General features: G+C 35.5%; 1 protein-coding gene across 1 annotated transcript in view; it reads left to right on the forward strand.

The window, feature by feature from the left end:
- The first annotated feature begins 274 nt into the window (after positions 1–274).
- The window catches only part of adam19b (ADAM metallopeptidase domain 19b), a 39,826-nt gene continuing 15,550 nt past the window's right edge, over positions 275–24,550 (forward strand). The window contains exons 1-9 of the mRNA XM_051127853.1: positions 275–562; positions 729–841; positions 1,483–1,553; positions 17,909–17,987; positions 18,334–18,410; positions 20,686–20,890; positions 22,613–22,678; positions 23,520–23,591; positions 23,679–23,845. Of these exons, the coding sequence (XP_050983810.1) occupies positions 352–562; positions 729–841; positions 1,483–1,553; positions 17,909–17,987; positions 18,334–18,410; positions 20,686–20,890; positions 22,613–22,678; positions 23,520–23,591; positions 23,679–23,845 (1,061 nt within the window). The 5' untranslated portion in view covers positions 275–351. The remainder of the gene's footprint in view (positions 563–728; positions 842–1,482; positions 1,554–17,908; positions 17,988–18,333; positions 18,411–20,685; positions 20,891–22,612; positions 22,679–23,519; positions 23,592–23,678; positions 23,846–24,550) is intronic.

Raw genomic sequence — 24,550 nt, forward strand, 5'->3', positions numbered from 1 at the left:
GGCGCATTGATTACCATTTGCATAACCACAGTTTTACTACGAATACCATAGTGTAGCAAGACCATGGTTAATTTGTGGTTACCATGGTTTAACAATAGTAACCATAGGTTTAATGTTTTTTTTTTTTTTTTTTGTTTTATTGGTAGTAAAACCATAGTTAATTTTTGTAAGATAAGATAGACAGATAGATAGATAGATAGATGATTTTATGAATGGTGGAGGCAGGCTGGTGGAGGGGAGGTGCTTGAATCAGAGTGATAGAGCCCTGTAAAGATGCGCTCCTCTCACTGCCTCTGTCGGGCTCTACAGACAAACACAGACACACAACAAAACCGGTGCTGTTCATCATGAATGCTGTTCATAATCGATAATAATTCATCGTGCACGCTTCGTTTATTTCGTGCATTTTTTATTTTTTTGCATTTTATGATGCTTCAGGGCGTGCATTTGAATCGCTGCATGGTCGCGGGCGCAGTGCAGTTCCGATTGTTTTTATTGTTATGTTTTTGTTGTTGTTTACATCTCTCTTTTTGCACTGCACATGGCGAGGACATACATACGGGTGAGTGTTATTATATTACAGTCATTGTAAAATAATACCGGGTGCGCGTTCTTGTGTTTCGTGGAAGTCTGCGTGGAATAGAAGATGCTGAGCGCTGGAACGATGGCAATAAATGGTGCCAGATTGATTATTTATTGCTCACGTGATTGATTTTTTACACTATTAGATGAACGTTGGCATAGAGACTCATCTCGCATCCATGACAACCTGGAGCACTTTATCACTTATCCACAGTGGATCAGCCCAGCCAGACACAAAAGATCTCATGAGGGCACTAAGGTAATGCTGACTGGAAGTAGTGTTGTTTTAAGAATGAGAATCTATCTAGTAGTAGTGCATGAGGGGTTCACTGTGTTTTAAACTGTCGAACTCCATATTTGCTGGTTTAATTTGACGCAAAATGGCTTGTGAATCAAACGTCTAAATAAGTAAATTTAGTTATTCATCATAACAATTTCAGTGAGTTTCAAAAGTCCTAGTATTTGGTATATCGCTATAAACTCCACAGCTTTGTGTATGTTGTCCAGAATGATTAAAAAATAATCTAAAAATCATCTTGTGTTTATATAGAAGCAAAAACATTTAACCTTTACTATAAGGTTGCTTTTGTGACAAGTGATTTATATTAGACTTATAGAGAATAATATTAGAATATTCTTAAGAACTTTTTTCTTTGTTAGCATATTTTTAGTCTAAATTTGATGTGAATTCTTAAAACTTCCAGTGTATTTTTGTTGATGTATTATGGAAATAATAAGTATGTTCTCATGTTTTTTGGACCCTACTGTATATAATACCTATATAATACCTACTTTCCTCATTCATTATATTTTCTAACACTATCATGTATCTACCACCGTTTTTGCATAATGGAATTTATTGGGTAATTCTATTCTAACCTAATTGATTTACCTTCCCAGCATCCATCTGAGGCAGAGGTCAAAATTACTGTGGGAGGAGAAGATCTGATTCTACAACTCCAGAGAAATGAGTGAGTTTGTGCGTGTAGTCTTATAAATAACCATCTCCATTCACTCTAAAGCTTTACTCCACTGTAGCCGCATATCACTTACTGACTAGAGGTGTCGTGATATATTCGCAATGAAATGCTGTTCATAGCGTTGTGCCAAAAATACACATCTATGTGGTTTTCCTTTTCATTTTGGCACAAGCAGATGTGCATGTGTTGATGGAGAGCGTTTGCAGCGCACGAGTATTAATCCATATGGGAGTGACATTTGATACACCTGCTCCAGGACACAGGAAGCGGAGCGTGTCATATGGTTTACTGCCTTCCCCTGGAGCACATTGCCATTAGGGAGTAAGTTAATCAGTGGACATGATAACAGGTTGATAACAGAATAAATCAGGTTGTATTACTGGCATTAAAAGGCAAGTGACAGAACTTTTTTGTAAAAACTGGGTTGGTTGCCTCAGGAAAGCCAGGCTGCAAACAGCAGATTCCTCTCCTAGGGCCGGTTGCACCAGCTGTGCCTAGTTTTGACGTAAAAGGGCACCAAGTTACAACTTATTATGTTTTTGCATTGCACCAAGTTGAATCTCAGCTCCATGACAGGTTTTCTGTGGGTCCTAAAGTCTTCAGTTCTTTGAGGAACCCTTAAGAACAAATTGTGAAACCTAATAAAGTACAGAGTACTAGCTAGTAGTTACTAAGCCTGTAGTGTGGACTTTATGTTCCATTTAAGTAAGAACTTGTGAACGGCTGTTGCAACCCTACCCTGGTCTAAGTGCTGTCACAATAGTAAAGGTACTATCTGGAAATCAGAGCAGATGGAAAAGCCATAGGCTACCAACTGAAGATCCATCCAGAACACGACTCCATGGTGTCTGGCTGAGATAAGCCCAGGGGACGACACCCTGCTGTGGGCATTTGTCACAGATGCAACTCTGGAGTGATGAAAACAGTTAGCATTGTTTCATGAGCACTACATTTTGTCAGTTTATTTTTGAGAAGGATGTGGTTGATAATTCGCAAGAACTTAGTTATGTTTTACACATAGTATTGAGAAACATCCTAATTTAGAGATACAAGTTGTTATTGGATTCCAATATGATGCAATGTCAAATTGTTAAGAAGTCATGGTGACTGACCAACAGGCAGTGTTTTGAAAATTAGCATCAGTAGATAATGTCCATAATATCGTAGGAGTTCTGTTGTGGTTGAGTGGTGCGGTGATGAAGTTTTTTTTTTTTTTTTTATAAAAAAAATGAAAATTATAAATATGAACCATGGTTTTATGACAAATAAAACCAAAAAAAAAAAAAACCCATATAGTTAAACCTTTAGGTAACCACAAATTAACCATAGTTTTACTACACTAACCACAGTTTAACATTTTGGTAAAATGGTATTTGTGGTAAAACTGTGGTTATACAAATGATAGTCAATATGAAAAAAAACATGTTTTATTATAATAAAACCATGGTTAGTTTATATAAGGGCAGCTTTTGGATTAATGCAGGAAATAAGCTTTCGTGACTAACAAAAATGTATGATTCTTTCACATTTTGTTCAACTTAATGTAGTCGGCAGTAATAAAAAGATAAATATTGGCAATGAACAAACTACAAAAACATTTTCCCTGAAGGTTTGCATTAGAATAGTTTGCAAGAGTGTGATTGTAAACATGGTGAGGCTGTAAAACTGACAAGTAAGTAGATGAGTTTACCTGTTTATCATGATGACGTTTAATGACGCCAACCACCTAATGCCATTAGCCACTTGTTGGTAACTGCCTTTTTTTTTAAAACAATTAAAAGCTAAAAAAAATCTGTGGATATTGCTAATGTATTTTATGTTGTAGAATAAAATGTGAAAATATTGTGTTAAACACAGACCTTATTTCAGACATTTATCCAAAAACCAGATCAAAAACCCTACTGACCTAAGAATAGTGGAACCAGAAATGCTAAAATGCTAATTTAATGCTAACTAATTTCTAGGTTATCCACCTTTTTCCTTCACACAAAAGTGGGTGCGCCTTTTGAAAATATATGGGTTTGGCTTCTGGCCTCATCTGCGTCCAGCAAGTTTTGCTGCTTTATATTGCAAATTGGTCTTACCATGTTATTTTAATTAGGGCTGTCGCTAATGATTATTTTGGTAATCGAGTAATCAGTCAGTTATTCTGACAATTAACCAAGTAATCAGATAATTTTTTTTGGTGGTAATAAAAACAAACCTAAGCAAACAATAGACTTTAAAATGACTTACGTATACATATATAATAGGAATGAGGCAATAAATATTGAAGAGTTCAGATGCAAAACCAGCTAAAAGCCACCTCGGTCAAAAATGAGATAATGATACTGAGTGAATGCTTTTGACACATAGTATACATCCATCAAATACTTTTACTTCAAACTCACTAAATCCCAGCCTCAGCTCAATTAGAAGTGCAGGTACTTACATAGAAACCTATTCATAGGAGCCTAATAAAAATGCGTATTTTAAAGGAAAATGTCAGACGGATTTAGAGGCATCTGAACTCTTCATTTGTTTCAAATAAAATCTAAAAAGCATGTAATCATATAGTTTTATTGAGCAAAACAGTTAAAATATATAATGTAATAACACAATATAATTAACTTATGTACATTATATATTATATCAAATGCCTGCAGAGGGCCTTGTTTAATACTGACTAAACAACATTTAATTCAAATGTGTACTTAATTTTTAATATTTAGCTTTTTATGATAGAAATGAGACAGTCAGTGTCATTTCTTGAACAAGAACATGTGGACATCAAAACATGCAAACTCAGAGCAAGGGTTCAAACTTTTATTTTGAAGTCGCGATTTAGAAAGATAATGACGCATTTATTGAACTGAATCGCAGCCTTTGTGAATTCACAATAGCTTGTGAAAGCTGTAAATGGTGCAGCATAAGAAAATGGTCTAAAAATGCTTTTCATGGATTGTTTGCCAGTTAAAGGAGAAGTCCACTTCCAAAACAAAGATTCACATATAATGTACTCACCCCCTTGTCATCCAAGATGTTCATGTCTTTCTTTCTTCAGTCGTAAAGAAATTATGTTTTTTGAGGAAAACATTTCTGCATTTTTCTTCATATAATGGACTGATATGGTGCCCCGATTTTGAACTTCCAAAATGCAGTTTAAATGCGGCTTCAAACGATCCCAAATGCGGTTGTAAACGATCCCAGCCGAGGAAGAAGGGTCTTATCTAGCGAAACGATCGGTTATTTTCATTAAAAAGAATACAATTTAAATACTTTTTAATCTCAAAAGCTCGTCTTGCCTTTCTCTCCATGAACTCTGTGTATTCTGGCTCAAGACAGTTAGGGTATGTCGAAAAACTCCAATCGTATTTTCTCCCTCAACTTCAAAAATTATTTCAAAATCATCTTACATTGCTGCAGAAGTACCGACCCAGTCTTTGCAACATGAACATGCAAAGATGATCAAACACCTTTAACAAAAAAGGTAAAACAGCAATATAGGACGATTTTGAAGTTGAGGGAGAACATGAGATGGGACTTTTTTTGACATACCCAAACTGTCATGAACCGGAACAAAAACAGTCCAAGCAGAGTAAGACAGGACGAGCGTTTGGCATTAAAAAGTATATATATTTTTTAATGAAAATAACCGATTGTTTCGCTAGATAAGACCCTTCTTCCTCGGCTGGGGTTTACAACCACATTTAGGATCGTTTGAAGCCGCATTTAAACTACATTTTGGAAGTTCAAAATCGGGGCACCATAGCAGTCCATTATATGAAGAAAAATGCTTAAATGTTTTCCTCAAAAAACATAATTTCTTTACGACTGAAGAAAGAAAGACATGAACATCTTGGATGACAAAGGGGTGAGTAAATTATTTGTAAATTGTTGTTCTGGAAGTGGACTTCTCCTTTAATCGTACTCATAATCGACTACTTGAATTTAATCGAAGAATCATGCCAGTCCTAATTTTTTTGTATTATCTTAAATGTGCATGTACTGGTTTGTAGTGCAAAAAATGTTACCATTTACTGCACTATTATAACACTAGCACTATTATAGCACTATTTATAGCACTATTATTCTTTTCATTATTTCCTACATACAGGTTTTCTATAGAACCGAAAGTCTCACCCATTAGCTTACTTCATAAGCTTACTTCCTACTTGAGTAGCACTGATATGACAAATTTCTTCTTTTGGTGTCTCAGCGCAGCTATTTTTGAATGCCGGGGGGTTTCAGCACTAGTAAGATTTTCTTTCATGTAGACTGTTTATTAATTAAGGCTGTTGCAAAATCAATGCAGTGTTAGCTATACCACGCTCATTCCTGCATTCATGTCCAAGCACTGAATAGTAATACAAGCTCAATTTCTTGTTTGGATAATTTTAATAATTGCGCGACAAGATAAAAGCAAGGGAAGTGGCTTTAAAGATATCCATCTCTGTACAAAGGCTCGGGTTAATACTAATTAGGGTCAAGTCTGTCATTAATTAGAGATATTTTCTGTCTTTGGTGTGTTTGGGAGTCATTCCTAGTTCTGAAAGGCTTCTTTAACCTCCATGTACACCCATGGGTCACTCAGTGAGAAAAACAATCCATGCTAATAAGGTTTCTTGATGGATGATTTTGAGTACAGGAAATTAGAGCAGAAATTTCAGCTTCTCTCACATTAAACTGCCACTGAGCTCTCATGTATATTCATTTACAGTTTGAACTGGTAAATCTTAACAGTTAAAGCCAGTTAGCTTTGTTGACTGTCTTTGTTTATGTGCTTATCAACTCATGTCTGTATTAAAGCACTTTTAGCTAAAATGTTACATGAAATACACAAAATATACTGCTTATTTAACACATTTCTTAGCCTTGTAAGGATTTTCTAGCTGCAGTATGGTTGATTTCAAGGGAATGGTTTGGCTGTCAGTGATGTAAATGTTAAAGATTTTCTGCAACAACAGCATGAAGTTGAATCTCTGTGCTTTCTGCCTTCTTGTTTAGTTGAATGTCTTGTTTGCTCCATTTAAAAAGTGAGCACTCATGCATAGAATATCAAAAAGCAGCTGTGAATCTCCAGGCATCTGTAGTCAGTGGCCATCATCCAGGATAGATCCATCACAGTCTGAAGGAGAAAGCTTTTGTGTGTGTATGTGTTGGCGGAGTCTCCAGGCTTTTATTCTAATGAATGTTTGCCCTCATGGACCCAGAGGAGGTGATTGGGTTTAGATCCAAGCAGGGCAGTGCTGATTCAGGTTTTCTGAGGGTGGCGAGACTGGGGTAGTATGCCTTGAAGGTCAGTGGTGAGATATTATTTAGGGCTCAAGTTTTCTGAAGTAGGAGGGAACCCCACAACCCAGCTGACTCTCTAGAGTCCTCGTTCTCTTTGGCACCCAATGTCTGCTGACCCGCAAGTGAAGTTTCTTTCACTCTATCCCTCTTGTATTTCTGTCTGTTTTCTCTCTCCAGAAGGCTGACAGATCTCAGAGGAAACATTAGTCTGGGGTCTGAGGCCATGTCCTCCCTAATAGTTTCAGTCAAAATGCTGGTCTGTGTCATCAGGGGATTATTAGGTTACTAGTGGTGATTTATTTAAAGTCGACCTGAAATGTCACTCACAACCATTTTGCTTTTATAGTGTCAGAGCTTATTTGAATCAAATAGAGATTATTTAGAGCAGGACTTGATTTTACCATCTGGAGTTGATTGGAGTGTAAAAATGGGTGTCAGGTAGAAAATTTGAGTCAGGCGGTTGGCGGTTTGACTTGTTTTGATGAAATATTACAAAGACAAACATTTGTGCACCTACAAATCATTCACAATAAGTCAAGGAATGTTTGTTAACCCTGTAAAACCTGAAATAATAGTCAGGAAAGTCTATTTTTTTTTTTTACTTTTAGACAAAATATTAAAATAAAGGGTTTGCATAGGTGTTTTTTGTGGAGTATTATATGAGATACATCAGACTTTTACAAAACGTACAGTTGAGGTCAAAAGTTTACATACACCTTGCAGAATCTGCAAAATGTTAATTGCTTTTAATAAGATATTTCACATAAAAGCCGTTTATATAGTCCACAAGAGAAAATAATAGTTGAATTTATCAAAATGACCCTGTTCAAAAGTTTACATACACTTGATTCTTAATAATGTGTTGTTACCTGAATGATCCACAGCTGTGTTTTTTGAACCCTTGTTATTTTAACTCTTTCCAACAATGACTGTCTGATTTTGACAGAAGGTTCAAACACTCACTGATGCTTTAAAAGGGAAACGATGCATTAAGAGCTGGGGGTGTAAACTTTTGAAAAGAATGAAGATGTGTACAGTTTTTCCTGTTTTGCCTAAATATCATATCTTTTTCAGTTGGTATTGCCCCTCAGAAGCTACAGAAGATACTTACATGTTTCCCAGAAGACAAAATAAGTTAAATTAACCCTGATCTTCAAATTCAAAAATTTTTCACCTCCCGGCTCTTAAACAGTCATTGATGAAAAAGGTTAAAAAATGAAGAATTTGTGGGACCTGAAGAATTTTTCTGAAGAACAGCAGGCAGTTTTTATAAATTCAACTATTATTTTCTTGTGTGGACTATATGTAAATATCTTATATGTTAAATATCTTATTCACATCAGTACTAAAAAATAACAAGCATTTTGTATGCTCTCTCTTATTTTGGTTTAAAAAAACATTTTGCAGATTCTGAAAGTGTATGTAAACTTTTGACCTCAGCTTTATAATGAAATGCAATGGAGTGATAATTGATAGATACTTGATTGATACTTGCTAAAAAGTATGAACTATCAATCAGACAACAGAAAGATTTGATCATGTTAATAATTTAGGCACCTCAGAAATTAGCTGATTAAATTTAATATAGTCTTTTTACGGTAAAGTAAGTGTTTAATACTGATTTTTATGTTTAATGCATGCTTTCTGCATTCTCTTGCTTCTCTGGTTTATTTTCTTGTACATGCATTGGTTTGTTTGACTTTCAGACGACCCCTCTGGGAGGCTGACTTGCTGTCAGTTAGAGGGCAGAGTGCTCGGACAGGCTTTTAGCCTCTTAAACGCTCTTGCACAGGGCAATAAAAGCCCCTCCATCATGGCGATGGCCAAGGCAATGCCCTCAATTACATCATCCTCCCCGTCAAGCCCGTCTCCTCTCCTCTTTTCACCCTTTCCAATCATTCTCTGTCTGTTTGTGATGTCCCTATTTCATCTTTCTCTCTCCCCCCTCCCTTGCCCTCCTTCTAGAATGATGTCATTTGATATGAGGAGAAAATGTGGCCCACTGACCCTCGAGACGCAGCTCGTCTATACTGAAATGAGCTCCTTGTTTCAGCTGCTGCCAGACAGCCGTGTCTCGAACACATAGCTCTTCATCACTGCATCTGTCGGGCCCCGTGCCAACCCTTTTAGTGCTCTGTGGGTCGAAAATCATTCAGTTTTGCATCATTGTGGTGTAATATATGAATATTCTTTTCCTAGATTAAACAGAGGGACAGAGAAAGAAAGACTTTATGCAGTTGTGCAGCAAATTTGAGTTAAGGAATTTGACAGCAAGCTAATATGCATGTGGTCCTGTTCAGATTTGACCAAGTCTCTTCTGCTTACCAAGCCTGAATTTATTTGATCCAAAATACAGCAAAAACAGTAATATTGTGAAATATTTGTACTATTTTCTATCTGAATATAATTTAAAATGTAATTTATTCCTGTGATCAAAGCAAAATTTTCAGCATTATTAATCCAGTCTTTCAGTGATCCTTCAGAAATCATTCTAATATGCTGATTTGCTGTTCAAAAACATTTATTGTTATTATTATCAATATTTAAAACAGTTTAGTACATTTTTTCAGGATTCTTTAATGAATATAAAGATCCAAAGATCAGCATTTATCTGAAATAAAAAGCTTTTGTAACATTATACACTACCATTTGAAAGCTTGGAGTCAGTTTTTTTGAAAGAAATTATAGAAATTAATACTTTCAATTAGCAAGGATGCTTTAAATTGATCAAAAATGATGATAAAGAAATTTCTAATGTTACAAAATAGTTATATTTCAGATAAATGCTGTTCTTCTGAACTTTCTATTCATTAAAGAAACCTGAAAAAATTCTACTCAGCTGTTTTCAACATAATAATAATAGTTAATGTTTTTGAGCAGCAAATCAGCATATTAGAGTGATTTCTGAAGGATCACGTGACTGGAGAAATTCTGTTAAAATTCAGCTTTGAAATCACAGGAATAAATGGCATTAAAAAAAAATATATTAGAATAGAAAAAGTTTTTTAAATAGTACAAATATTTAAAAATTTTACTGTTTTTGCTGTACTTTCGAACAAATAAATGCAGGCTTGGTGAGCAGAAGACTTCTTCAAAAATTTTTGACTGGTAGTGTATATTGTAATAAAAATAGATTGAAATACAGTTTAATTGCTAGTAAGAAATATGAATGGGTGGTCACAACCATTGGCAAGTTAGTAAAAGTTATTCAACATCTCCTTGTACAGTTAGTCTAGTTAGTTTGGACCACAGTCAAACTCTGCAGGGTCTATTTTTGTCAGCGTTTGTTTTATAGGTGTCTTTCTGTAAGTGTTTGTTATCGTGTAGCTAAAACAACTGCCAAGGCGCCACTTAAAATTTCTGTTAATCGCCCACCTGGTAAGCGCAACATCCTTCTTTCTGTCAGTAAAATTCCTGCTATCTCTTTCTCACTCATGCTGTTTTTCCAGAGCCTTAGGGGCTATAGCATCATGCTCAGCCAGAGTCAGTTTATTGTTAATTTATGAGTCTTCTTGTTAGCCCAGTGGCTGTTTATGGCTGGGCTCAATATAGCATCACATATTGGGTCACTGGGCAGCAGTGTGGCAGATTAAGTGCGAGCCTTGTTTTAGTTCCCTCTTACTGCTCGGCAGAGGGCTGGATCAACAGGCGTGCATTGTTTGAGAGGGTATTAGATACACTCAAGAACCCCTCTGGCCTACTGCCCCAAATTTTGTCTTGAGTGCTTTTCCACACTCTTGGAGTGTATTTGGAAATGGAATGACCTTGTTGGTGTTCGCTGTCAAAGTTGCAAATTATACGCCTTCATCATTTGTCTGTCAAAAACTAAGTGTGTCTGCAGATGTTGTGTCTCGGTTTGTCGTTGTCTGTTAAAAAGGTGGTCACAGCATACTTTTCTTTTCAAAATGAAGACTGATTATTAAATGTCACCCTCTTCAGTTCCTATACTTAACTAGATGTCAGTGCTAACACATTTGATTACAGGGTAAAAAATATTCATGCGTAAGTGTCTGAGTCTCATGGTTGAATTGGTGAAACATTCGTCTGCTCATGCTTGCATATATTTAAGTTAAAATCAAACATTAGAGGCATTTATTTAGTAAATATCGAACATTTTGTATTATATTAGTAGTTGAATTGGCTGTGTTTTCTCTCATACTCCAACCAAAAATGAAAAGCGATGCTTCAAAAACCACACAAAGTGAACACGGTGGTAATCCATACGACCCAAGTTGATAAATCCATGTCTTCTGAAATTGAACAATAGGTGTCTGTGGGTCATTCATATGGGTTTGCTGAAAAAAGGCACCTGGAGGGAAAAATTGTCTGTCTATTAGAATAATACTATTCAAATCTAAACATTTTAATGTTCTGTATATATTGATACGACAGGGTGGAGATGTTGGCTGCGTCCGAAAGCCTAGTCAGCTGGCTTGCTGCCTCGCTGCCTTCTCAGGCAATGACTTCAAAGGCTGCGAAGGCAACTCCGGGAACAGTTTCGGACAGACTTCAGAGGCAGTGGAACGTGACGCCGTTGCTAGGTTACCTAACGGTTAAGTTGTAGATTTTGGAGAAAAACGATCTTATACAGTTATGTATAAATGCTTTAATAATACATAAAGACCTCAATGTCATTACCCACCGAAGGTCTGTGCGTTGGAGAAGACGACTGAGAATGGCAGCTACTTTTTTGCGTAAAAAAATAATAAAAGCACTGATGCAAGTAATATTGCAGAACAGGTTGTTGTTATTAGTGGCTGTTTCGTTATTATTGGTAGTATATTGTAAATAAGCACCGAAGGTGCGGTGGCACCTATTGTATCCGTTGGCGTTATTATTCTTCCTCTTCCGCCGCAAGTCTATGGCAGCCCATAGAACCGCTTGCGGGAAAGTTGTATAATTTTGCACACTGATAGAGGACAGTCCCAACATTAACCATAGCAAGTTTGGAGTCTCTAACTCAAACTCTCTAGCGCCACCACTTGTCCAAACTTTCAAAAGATTTATGCTAATAACGTTTGAACTGTAAGCCACACAACAAAAATTCTTTTCTTTTTCCTCTGATTCCTTGGCTTATGCCGAGTCGAATGGACACCAAAATTCAAAAATCGTAAGGTTTAGTTTTTTCGCTATTCTCAATTGTTCGTAAAACCTACTTTTTCAAACTCGTCCTAGGCCGTTGCACCGATTGTCACAAAAATTGATCCAGATCATCTTCAGACCACGCTGGCAAAAAGTTATGGAATTCAAGTCGATTCGTCCAGCCGTTCACGAATAACACGTGAAAGAATTCTACGAAAAGCTAGCAAAAATCAATGTGAGGCTATATCTCTGTAACAGTTTGGCATATTGACACCAAACTTGGTGTGTGTTATAACAAGCATGACCTGAGGCTAACTGCAGTGTTTCGGTGCAGTGCCCCCCTAGTGGTCAGGAGATACGAAAAATGGCTATTTTTCTTTATAACGTCTGAATGATTTGTCCAAAAATCACAAAACTGGTCTCTTTAGATTCGGTGTGTCATACCGAGTCGAACCATATCCAATTTTCCCATGTCAGCCATTTTGGGTGTCGGCCATTTTGAATTTAGCTTTAAAATGCTGTATCTTGAGAACAGATTAGCGTATCGTTTCGACATTAATTACAAAAATGTTCGGCACCATGCCCTGAATGTACATAAAATTTTTTGGGCCAGCGCCACCTTGTGGTCAAAAGTTATAACAAAATTTCGAAAAATGCTAATAACTTTTGCGTACATTAGCCTATTGAAATAAAACTGATTTTGATAGATTCCTTCGGTCATGCTGAGAACACCGATACCAATTTTGCCAATTTTGGCCGAACTTCCTGTCCGCCATTTTGATTCATGTTGAAAACCTACTTTTTCGAACTCCTCCTAGACCATTAGTCCGATCTTCACCAAATTTGACTCAGATCATCTTCAGACCTTGCTGACAAAAAGTTGGATTTCATGTCGATATACGAAACGGTTTTCGTTTAACGCATCAACGAATTTGCTGGAAAGATGCCAAACTACATCTGAGGCTGTATCTCTGCAAACCTTTGAAATATTGACACCAAGTTTCATACGTGCCATTGTCACCTCACACTGACCACGCCATATCAATTTGGTAACAGTGCCACCTATTGGTCAGAAGTAATACACCATTCATTAAACATTAACAATGAAATTTCCAAAAATGCTAATAACTTGTGATTGCATTAGCCTAATGTAATAAAACCGGTCTCAAAATATTCCTTGGGTCATGCTGACAACATACATACCAATTATACCATATTTGGCCGAACTTCCTTTCCGCCATTTTGATTAATGTACAAAACCTACTTGTTCGTACTCCTCCTAGACCGCTGATCGGATTTTCACCAAAATTGAGTCAGATCATCTTCGGACTGTCCTGACTCAAAGTTATGGATTTCGTGTTGATAGAGTAAACCATTTTCGTACAGCGCCACTACAGATTTTAGGCTTGATGCCAAAATGATTCTGAGGCTGTATCTCTGTAAAGCTTTGGCATAATGACACCAAAATTTGTGTGTGTCATTGTGACCTCACACGGAACACATCACATCAGTTTGAAAACAGCACCACTTATTGGTCAAAAGTGATAAGCCATTAAATTATGTTATTGGTTGTATTTATGATTTTTCAGCCATTTCAACTGATATCATCCTAAAATGACTTTAGTTACTCATTGTTACAGTCGGTCTGTTGCTCCTTGCATGCTTAGCTCCTCATTCTGCCTCTGTTGTGCTTGGCCCCGCAATTGCTGCTTGCAGCTATATTTATTAATTACTATTATTACAAACAATATTATTTATTATGCTTTTTAAACTATTACGATTCATAAAGTTTATCATGGTCAAGATCTCATCTATTATATAAAGTAACAAGTCTAATTTCACCAGAATATTTTTATTTATATAGCCTATATGACGCACAGGATTGTGGGAAATCGAAGGCAGCGAAGGATACGTCTAAATTCGGTACCTCCGGAGACAGGAAGTGAAGCAGAATTTGAATTCGGACGGGCCTTGATGCCTTTCTGCCTTGGAATGCTGCCTCCGAAAGCAGCATTTTAGAGCTTTCGGACGCAGCCGTTGTTATTTACGCTGTATGAAAAGTCTACTAAAAAACAGGAAAAGAGAGAAGTGTTTGTGGTTAACACTTACTTTGTTCTTTGACTTGTCTAAGGAAATGATGTCATTTCTAGCAAGTCATGTGATTTAGGGTATATGCTTACGATTTTAAAACACAAGTCGCAACTGTGTGAACTTGAGTTTAAGAGACAAACTAATTTAATGTTTTTACACATTAAAAAAAATGTATCACAATAAAATGTATTTTACATCAAAGAATCTAAACAAATTTATACACTCCTGCCCACTAACATTAGCACCCTTGGTAAATATGAGCGAAGGCAGCTGTGAAAATAAATCTGCATCATTTATCTCTTTGATCTTTCATTTAAAAAATTCACAAAATTCTGAACTTTCACTGAAGTTAAATATTAAAAGTGCACTGTAAAAAACTGTTTGTTGAGTCAACTTAAAATAATTTGTAACCTGGCTGCCTTAAAATTTTAAGTTCAGTCAACTCAAAAACAGTTTATTCAACTTGAAATGTTAAATTATACTAAGTGACAACTTAGATATTTGAGTTGAATCAACTTAACATTTTAAGGCAGCTGGGTTACTTACCCATCTGTTAAGTTTAGCAAACACAAATATCTAAGTTGTTACTTAGTACAACTTAACATTTCAAGTTGACTAAACTTATTTTAGTTGACTGAACTTAAAATTTTAAGGCAGCAGGGTAACAAATTATTTTAAGTTGACTCAACAAATTGTGTTTTTTTATTTTTTACAGTGTGGGGGGAGACCAATGGTTTTTCTCCAATGAATGTTGGCTACCATTACTGGCACCCCTAGAAATTTATCTGAGTAAAATATCCTTGAAGTATATTCATTCATATTTACATTTTGTAGCACACCAAGGTGACTTAAATTTTCTGGCCATGACTTCCGGTTCCACAGCACTATAAATACGAGGAACACTAAGGCCAAATTCCATTAATCATCTATTACAAGAATATAGTTCTGATGAACGGAACAAGATTGTTGAGCTTCACAAAATAGAAAGTGGCTATGAGAAGATAGCTAAAGCATTGGAAATCCCCATTTCCACCATCAGGGCAATGATTAAGAAGTTCCAATCAACTAATGATGTTACAAGTCTGCCTGGAAGAGGATGTATGTCTGTATCGTCATAATGCATGCTGAGGAGGAGAGTTTGAGTGGCCAATGACTCTCTATGGTTTGCTGGAGAGCTGGAGAATTGCGGAGATTAGTTGAATCTTGGGGTCAGAAAGCCTAAAAAAAAAAAAAAAATTAGTAAACAGCCCCTACACATTGTTCAAATGGGTTTCAAAAAAAAAAAAAACTCTGGGACAAAAAACTCAAGAAAAACAAACTCCAGCATATTCATTTGTCAGACACGACTGGAACTTCAAATGGCACTGACTTCTATGGTCAGATGAAACATAAAAAAGAGCTTTCTGGCAGCAAACCCACCAGATAGGTTTGGTGCAAACAGGGATAAATAGTACCCCATGTCCACAGTTAAATAAACTGCTGGATCTTTAATGTTGTGGGCTCTCTCAGTTCCCTGACCTGAAGTCTGTAGAAAATAAGTGGGGTGAACTGAAGAGAAGAAGAACATGGAGCTGGTTTTCTGAAGGATCTAGAATGATTCTGTATGAGGGAATGGTCTCTGATCTCTTGTCAGGTGTTCACCAAACTCATCAGGCATTATAGGAGAAAACTTGGAACTGTTATCTTGGGAAACGGACGTTGCAATAAACGGTGCTAGTAATTGTAGACTAGGGAAAACATTTCTTCATGATCAGATTTTCCCCCACTTTCCATTGTTTTACTTCAATGAAAGGTTAGAATTTCATACTTTTTGAATGAAAGATCAAAAGGATAAACAACACAGATTTATTTTCACAGCTACCTTTGCTCATATTTACCAAGGGTGCCAATATTAGTGGGCGCCGCACTGTATACTAATACTCAAAATTATACAGTGTATACTCAAATATATACTCAAAATATATATGTAACCATTATTTAAAAGTGAAGTTGAGAACATATGGAAAATGAGGACATTTGATTTTCAGGTTCTTTAAAAACTAATTTATTTATTTATTTTTTTGATATAACTATTATTATTTTTAATTATTCTTAGGTAAAAATTATGAATTTGTGTTTATGAAGTACAAATATGCATGAAAGATAATGACCAGTGACACCCTAACAAACATTCATGGCAGCAAGTTTTGAACTGATGTTTCTTAAAGGGACAGTTCACCCAAAAATGAAAATTCTGTCATTAATTACTCACCATAATTTTGTTCCAAACCCGTAAGACCTTCTTTCATCTTCAGAACACATTTTTTTGATGATTTTTGATGAAATCTGAGAGCTTTCTGACCCTGCATAGACAGCAACACAACTGACACATTCAAAGCCCAGAAAGGTAGTAAGGACATCATTAAAATAGTCCATGTGACATCAGTGGTTCAACCATAATTTTATGAGGCTATGAGAATACTTTTGTGTGCAAAGAAAACAAAAATAACTTTATTTAACAATTCCTTCTCTTCCTAACAGTCTCTGCCGTGCGGTCATGTTAGTTTTACAACACATATGTGTAGTGCTGCTAACTAAGGAGCCAGTGTTCTGATGTAGAATGTTCATCTTGCTTAGTTCATCGTCTGTATATCCTGATTCAAATAGTTGAGGCTGGGCAAAAAATTGCAAGTCATCCTCTCTGCTGAAATCTTCAGACATGTTTGCAAAGACTCTTGGATTTCATCAAAAATATCTTAATTTGTTTTCTGAAGATGAATAAAGCTCTTACAGGTTTGGAACAACATGAGGGTGGGTAATTAATGAATGAATTTTAATTTTTGGGTAAACCATCCTTTAAGAAAAAAATCTAGTTAATTTGTATGTAATTGTAAAAACACTAGAAATACAATGTTCAGAGCAATACTATGGCCATAGTAGCTTCTATCCATAATTGCCTTTATATTAGCATTAGGGGATTTAATCTGTTAATATGTATGTTGACGCTGTGAATTCTGCTTGACCTTAAACAACCCTGTCTGATAGTATTTAAACTTGTAGCATTTATTTATTTTAAAGGCCCAATGTATATCAGAAGGGTGTATGACCGGTATGTCTCTGAGGGCCTCTTTGCATTTGCGTCCATGACACTTTTTTTCTCCCTGGCGGAGATCCAGGGTCCTGCAGGGCCAGTGCAGACTTGTGCTGCCTTGTGGGTGTTCCTGCGTAGGGGTAATGGAGGTTGCGGGCCAGTAGGTCTGGGCTGTGTCCAACAAGTGTTGTTAGGCCAACTAATTTAAACAAAGAGGGACAGATGCTTGAGATCTATGTGTTTGTGTGTATAAAGTGAGAGAGAGACAGAATAAGACCACAATGTGTGGGTAGGTTCAGGCAGACTCATTAGCAAGTCATATTGTTACATTAAATATATTTTTAGTGTGAGACTGTTTCAGTTCCCATTTTGTTGCAGATGTCAGATGAAAATTCTGTCATCAGTTACTTGCCCTTATGTCATTTCACTTTGAGGAGAAAAAAGAATATATAAGCACAATAAACAGTCTGATCTCAGACTGTAAGCACACTTACTGAGCATCTCTGATTCTCAAAGCATTCAGCCACTTTTGATGAATCTTTAATGAGCTCAAGGCCATTAAAGGAAAGAGACTTTACACTGTCAGCCATTTTCTGTGTAGAAATCCTTTGAAATCAAACCAGCATGTCTTCTTGGTTTATTCTCTCCAAATAACCTACATCTGATGAGGATCAAATCCTGATTCATGTGCGACTCCAGAAAAGGAATGGAAACAAGTTGGAAGTGTTTATGTTATTCCTTAATGGACGTGATGGAAATTGTCTGGTTATATAGCAGCTGTGCACTGATTAAATGTATAGCTGAATTATTTTGTATGTTCTTCTCTAAGGGAGCTGCTCTCTTCTGAATATCAGGAGATATGGTACAATTCAAATGGAGAGCGTCAGTTTTCCAGGCCTTCCAACAGGGTGAGTGCAGGAGCCGTTCAACAATCATTCACTGCTAAATTACACATGAATAGCTCATATTGTCATGGTAATCTTATGATAAACTGTGATGTCACGGTAAACTAATAGGCTCTAAATCACTACAGAAACAAGTAGTTTGTTTCGCTTCGCCTTTATCAGTGTTCAAAATGATTCAGTATGTGTGATGTTAATGTTGTGAAAGTAATTCTACATTAGATAAAGCAATAAGACATCTATTACAGATATATATATATATATATATATATATATATATATTTTTTTTTTTTTAATTCACAACGAGTTTCCTCCTTTCCTCTGATGTTATATTATGTTGTTTTGGTTCCAGGATCACTGTTATTATCATGGGTCAGTCAAAGGAATCCAGGGGTCAAGTGTGGTCATCAGCACCTGTGCTGGACTCAGGTAAGAACCAGATCTGCATATTATATGTGAAAAAAAATTAAATAAAATAAATACACACACACACACACACACACACATTGCCATTCAATAGTTTGGGATCAGTAAGATTTTAATGATTTTTACAAGAAGTTTCTTATGCTCATCATCAGTAATATTGTGAAATATTATTTCAATATAAAATAACTGTTTTCTATGTGAATATGTTTTAAAATTTAATTTATTCCTGTAATGCAAAGCTGAATTTTCAGCATCATTACTCCAGTCTTCAGTGTCACATGATTCAACAGAAGTCGTTCTAATATGCTGATTTATTATCAATATTGAAAACAGTTGTGCTGGTTAATATTTTGTTGGAACCTGTGATACTTCTTTTTAAGGATACTTTAATAAATAGCATTTATTTAACATAGAAATCTAAATGTAAATTACAATTTAAAAGTTTGTGGTCAGTAAATATTTATTCTTTCTTTTTTTGAGAAATTCACCAAGGATGTGTTAAATTGATATAAAGTGATCGCAAAGACTTGTATTGACTTATAAAGACTTAAAAAGAATCACAGTTTCCAAAAAAAAAAAAAATTAAGCAGCACAATTGTTTCTAACATTTATAATAAAAGTAATAAATCAGGATATTAGAATGATTTCTGAAGGATCATGTGACACTGAAGACTGGAGTAATGGCTGATGAAAAATCAGCTTTGCATCACAGGAATAAATTATATTTTAAAATACATTAAAATAGAAAACCATTATTTAAATTGTAATAATATTTCACATAATTACTGTTTTATTACTGTTTTCTGTATTTTTGATCAAGAAAATGCAGCCTTGATGAGCATTAAAAAAAATTAAAAAATCTTACTGATCCCTAATTTTTGAACAACAGTATATATGTGTATATATATATATATTCCATAAAATATATATTCCACATTAAGTAGCTCAAAGTAATATTTCATACTGGGGTTGCAAGCAAAGGAAGTAATTTTTAAAACCTTTTTGTAAAAAGTTTTTTTTTTTTTTGCGCAATTTCTCTTGGTGCCACTCCTGGGTCAGAAATTACACATTTAACCAAGGTAAAATCATGATAACTCATAGCCTATTGTGAGCAATAACTTCATTTTTTGATTTATACATGATACTTTTCAGAAGAAAACAGTATCCTTCTTCATTTTATATTTTATTTAAATTCTTTTCATTTATTTAATTTTTTTTTTTTGTATTTTATTTAGATTTTTTTGGTTTTGGTTCATCAGATTTACATTTTATGGTGTTTTTTTTTTTTTGCATTATCATTAAAAACAGTGTCCTTTTTACTAATTGGGACTTTCACAAACCATTTTAGTTCTATTTCCTAAACTCTTCAGCTTGAATGATATGACTGCATCATGAGGACATGTTTTCACTGTGCAAAAGTTTGAGTTCAGTGAGTTCACTGTTGCAGCGTGGCCGGATCTTCGGGTTTATGAGTGGGCCGAGGGTAGATGTATAGAGTCCCATTGAGCGCATCGACTTCTTCAGGGACTCAAATCGGAGAAGAACAGACATGCATTGACTGATCCAAACAGATCGATGAATATTTAAGCCAGCACAGCTTGAGTGAGTGGGATTTGATTGGAGAAGAGAAAAACTGGAGCATTTTATAGTGCATATGCACACACCCTTCCAGATGATCTTCACAGCTGCAATGTATGATTCCACTAAATGAGAAAAAGGAATGTCTAGTGTTTTATATACACACACCAGCAGATATGCAAACATGTTTAAGTTGACATTCAAAAATCTGGTTTGGCAGAATAAAGCAACTTTTAACATTTTAAAGACTAGTAGCGATCACATTAAGCTTAATCTTATTTGGTTTTGGCTTCTATTTGTGCCTTATTATTTAGCATTTCTGCAGTGGAACCATTTTCATTGATAGTAGGTCATCACTGCACATCTGTGAAGGTTTGTGTGTGCAACTACGCCTGTGTTTGGGGAAAACTCTGATATCCAGGAAGCAAGGAAATCTGTTTTTGCTTAAATCAACCAGTTCTGCATAAACACAAGTTGGCTATCAATTCAGTTTTATTCCCTTCTTTCTTCACCCTCCCATCCGGGATAAAGATCATTTTGTGTGGTGAAGCTACTCTGCTTCCCGTGCAAAACCCAGCTGAGAGGATGTTTCCATCCTGTCGGCTTGTTTAAATGTCTATGACTCTAATTTTCCACTTAATCAGTGAATCTCAAAGTTTAAATATATTAGTGATTGACATATTGTCTTCTCAATCTCCAGGGGCATGATAACACTCAATAACAGCGTGAGCTACATGATCGAACCGCTAGCAGACCAAACACAATCTCAGGGACATGCTGTATTCAACGCTCAGAGTCTAAAAATGCCAGTGGGCACCTGCGGACACTACCATGGAGACAGAAATCACTCGGAAAGCCTTCAAGAGCTGATTGATGTCATGGCAAAGCCTCAGCAGACCAATAGGGTGAGATCATGTGTGGGATTCCTGTACAGGACCCCTTAAATCAAATCCAAACTAGAGATCCTCTTTGTTCAGGGTATGTTTTATTTTAAAGAGGTTTATTGTCTGTCCTATGGCCGCTTCACCATAAAAGAAGTTCCAGTAGCACTTATCACGAATATGGTACATGTTGGTTCCCCATGGCATTTTATAAAGCATTAGAGGCACATTTCTTGTGGTTTTTGTTTTTATAAACTATTATGTAACATAAAATCAACCTAGCATAAAAACTAGCTAGTTTCAGAAACAATAAATGTCTGTATACCACTTTTAATAATGATACATTTGGCCTGTCCCACCAGAGAGGTCTTGACATTCTATATCCAACAACTGAAAAATCAAAATGTATTAAAATATAAAATATAAAAATTAAAATATATTTGTGTTAATGTTTTATCGAGGATCAATGTTATATACACTGTTGTTCAAAATTTTGGGATAAGTAAGTTTTTTATGCTCATCAAGGCTGCATTTATTTGATTGAAAAAAACTGAAAAATTGTGAAATATTATTGCAATTTAAAATAACAGTTTTCTATATTAATATACTTTAAAATATAATTTATTTCTGTGATCAAAACTGAATTTTCGGCATCATTATTCCAGTCTTTATTGTCACATGATCCTTCAGAAGTCAATGTTGGAAACAGTTGTGATGCTTTTTTTTGGAACCTGTGATACCTTTTTCAGCATTCTTTGATGAATAAAAAGTTAAAAAGAACAGCATTTATTAAAAATAGAAATAGAAATCTTTTAATAAGACATTTTTATCAATTTAATAAATCCTTTCTGAATAAAAATATTACTTTCTTTCAAAAAAAAGAAAGAAAAAAATAACCCAAATTTTGAACAGTAGTGTATAGAATTACAAAAAAACTATTTAAAATAATATTACTGTTCTTTTTTTGTAATTCATCAAAAAATCCCAGAAAAAAAAAACATATTAGAATGATTTCTGAAGGATCATGTGACACTAAAGACTAGCGTAATGATGCTGAAAATTTAGCTTTGCATCACAGGAATAAATGTTACATTTTGACGTGTTAAAATAAAAAGCTGTTATTTTAAACTGTAATAATATCTCACAATATTACAGTTTTTTTCTGTATTTTCAGTCAAATAAATGCAGCCTTGATGAGCAGAAGAGACTTCTTTAAAAAACATTAAAAATACCCATGTTTGTTTAATGTTTAAAGCTTGAAAATTGCAAAAAAAAAAGTTTTGATTTGTATTTACCCCCATTTTGTTAATAGTGCTGCAAAGCGTTAATAAATTTAATATTTTGTTAAACCTCCTAAAGCTGTAGCAGTAGACATTTCCTGGTTAAGCACCTTCTTTCACTGATGATTTGTTTAAAAAAAATTATAAAAACCTTTTTTTAAGAGTTCAGGCTCTATTTTGTATCACATTCATGGAAAGTACCAGATAATAAACTTTTTATTTAAATAAATGAGAAGAGCTGACTAAAGTGGTACTAAACCAAGGACACATTGTTCTTGCATTGGCATACATGAATAGAGTGTCTGTCCCTATCCAAAGACACAGGATGTCTCCCAGTCCCAATTAGTCATGTCTCACAGTATTTAAATTCATAAACTCAGATTTTAAACGCAGTGACTCAGCACTTCTTCTGTAGTATATCAAATTAGCCAATGCTCAGCCATATCTGTTCTATCTCTTCCTGCAGGAAAGGAGGGATGTCAGCAGTAGCATGAAATACGTGGAGCTGATGGTGGTGGCCGACTATGCAGAGGTAAAATCACTTCGCTTCAAGAGTTTGGGGAGCTTTGAAAGATGAGTTATACTGTCTTATTCACATCAGTGTAGATTTACTCAAGCAAACTGCCAAAACTGTTTTATCTAGATGGTTGCTTACTGGCCCTAATTGAATAATAATTTCCTGGAAAAATAGTTTTTTAGCAAACTCTGCTAATAATAATCTCAGTATTTATTTCTGTGATTAAAGGATTCAGTTTATTTTTGTTTTTAATCAGCATTTTTTGTAGGACATACAAAATTGTACTTAGCTGTTTTCAGCATAATAATAATAATAAATGTATCTTGAGCAGCAAATCAGCATTTTAGAATGATTTCTGAAGGATCATGTGACTCAGGTAATGATGCTAAAAATTCAGCTATGAAATCACAAGAATAAATTACATTTTAAAATATATTCAAATAGAAAACAGTTATTTTAAATAGTAAAAATATTTCAAAATTTGAAATCAAATAAATGCAAGCTTGGTGAGCAGAAGAGACTATTTCAAAAAACATTACAAATTATACTGCTCAAAAACTTTTGACTGGTAGTGTATTTATCACATAAATCATCACAACTGTAAGCCGGCTGGTTGCTTTGGATAAAAGTGTCTGTCTGGTAAAAGTCAATGATAGTTACCTGACAGCTCTGGAGCTTCAGTTCTGGTCTATTTGTTGACTCTCTCCACTGTACCTCTGCAGATAAGGCTTGTTTCCTGTCATGACTCAGAATAGCTGACCTCTGCTCTGATATTGTCATCTCTAATCACCACCTACACGACACAGTTGATTTCAGCCAAAGTCAAAGATGCATCCTAATAGTGTCTCTTTTTTAGTTTGTGAAACATGATCAGGACCTTGAAAGGACCAAAATGAAACTGCTTGAAGCAGCTAACTTTGTGGATAAGGTGAGATTGCTGTTAATTGTATTAAGACACTTTTTATCATTTTCCTGCTTCTGGACTCTACTATATTATATGATTTGATGTTCCCAGTATTACAAATCACTGAACATCCGTGTGGCTCTGATCCGGTTGGAGATCTGGAACGATCGAGACAAAATCACTGTGAGCGAAAACCCCTATAACACCCTGGGTGCATTTCTGGAATGGAGGAGGAAACAGCTGCCACAGCTACCCAATGACAATGCTCAGCTAGTAACGTCAGTCTCACTGTAGCTCCTCCCACCTCATTAACATATGACCAGATAATAACAATCACTGATATGAAATCTGTGTGTGGAAATCTTTTGCCCTCACAACATATGAATATGAATCACTTGGATTCCTATTGAAATAACTGCATATTGCACACTAAAATTCACTGAACAATGGTAAAAGTGACTGCACTGTTATATTTAAAAAGTCCACGTAGGTTTATACATATTTTGGACTGTGGGTGCGCCATTTTTTGGATGATATCAAATGGTTGCATTAGGTGAGCTACTGGCGTACCTGTTGCTATTTTTACCGCAACGCATCTTTGAAAATAATATACTGATACAATGACCACAGCTACTGAAAGAGCTTACAGGTGCCGATGGATATAAGCGTAGGCTTAAACCAAATGTCGTACCATCGATTTTTTTCCCCACAAGGAGTCTAAACGTCCTGGATATCAAGTGAAATCCACTCTGAGAAACCCCTTCAGTGGCTGCGGTGTCATGACAAGCGTCGGCATGTTTACATCCTGCCAGGATGGCATCTAGCGCTTCTTGTCTCTGCCGTTTATAAGCTTTTTCAGTAGCTGTAGTCTAAAGGCTAAAGTTGAGAGAACAAAGACTCAGGTCTTTAGGAAGTTTTTTCGCCCACAGGCATGTTCTCATTTTTTTCTGCTCTTATCATTACTAGGAAAGCAGTGAAGACTT

This window comes from Labeo rohita, chromosome 14 (genome assembly GCF_022985175.1).
Source record: "Labeo rohita strain BAU-BD-2019 chromosome 14, IGBB_LRoh.1.0, whole genome shotgun sequence".
NCBI classification, from domain to species: domain Eukaryota; kingdom Metazoa; phylum Chordata; class Actinopteri; order Cypriniformes; family Cyprinidae; genus Labeo; species Labeo rohita.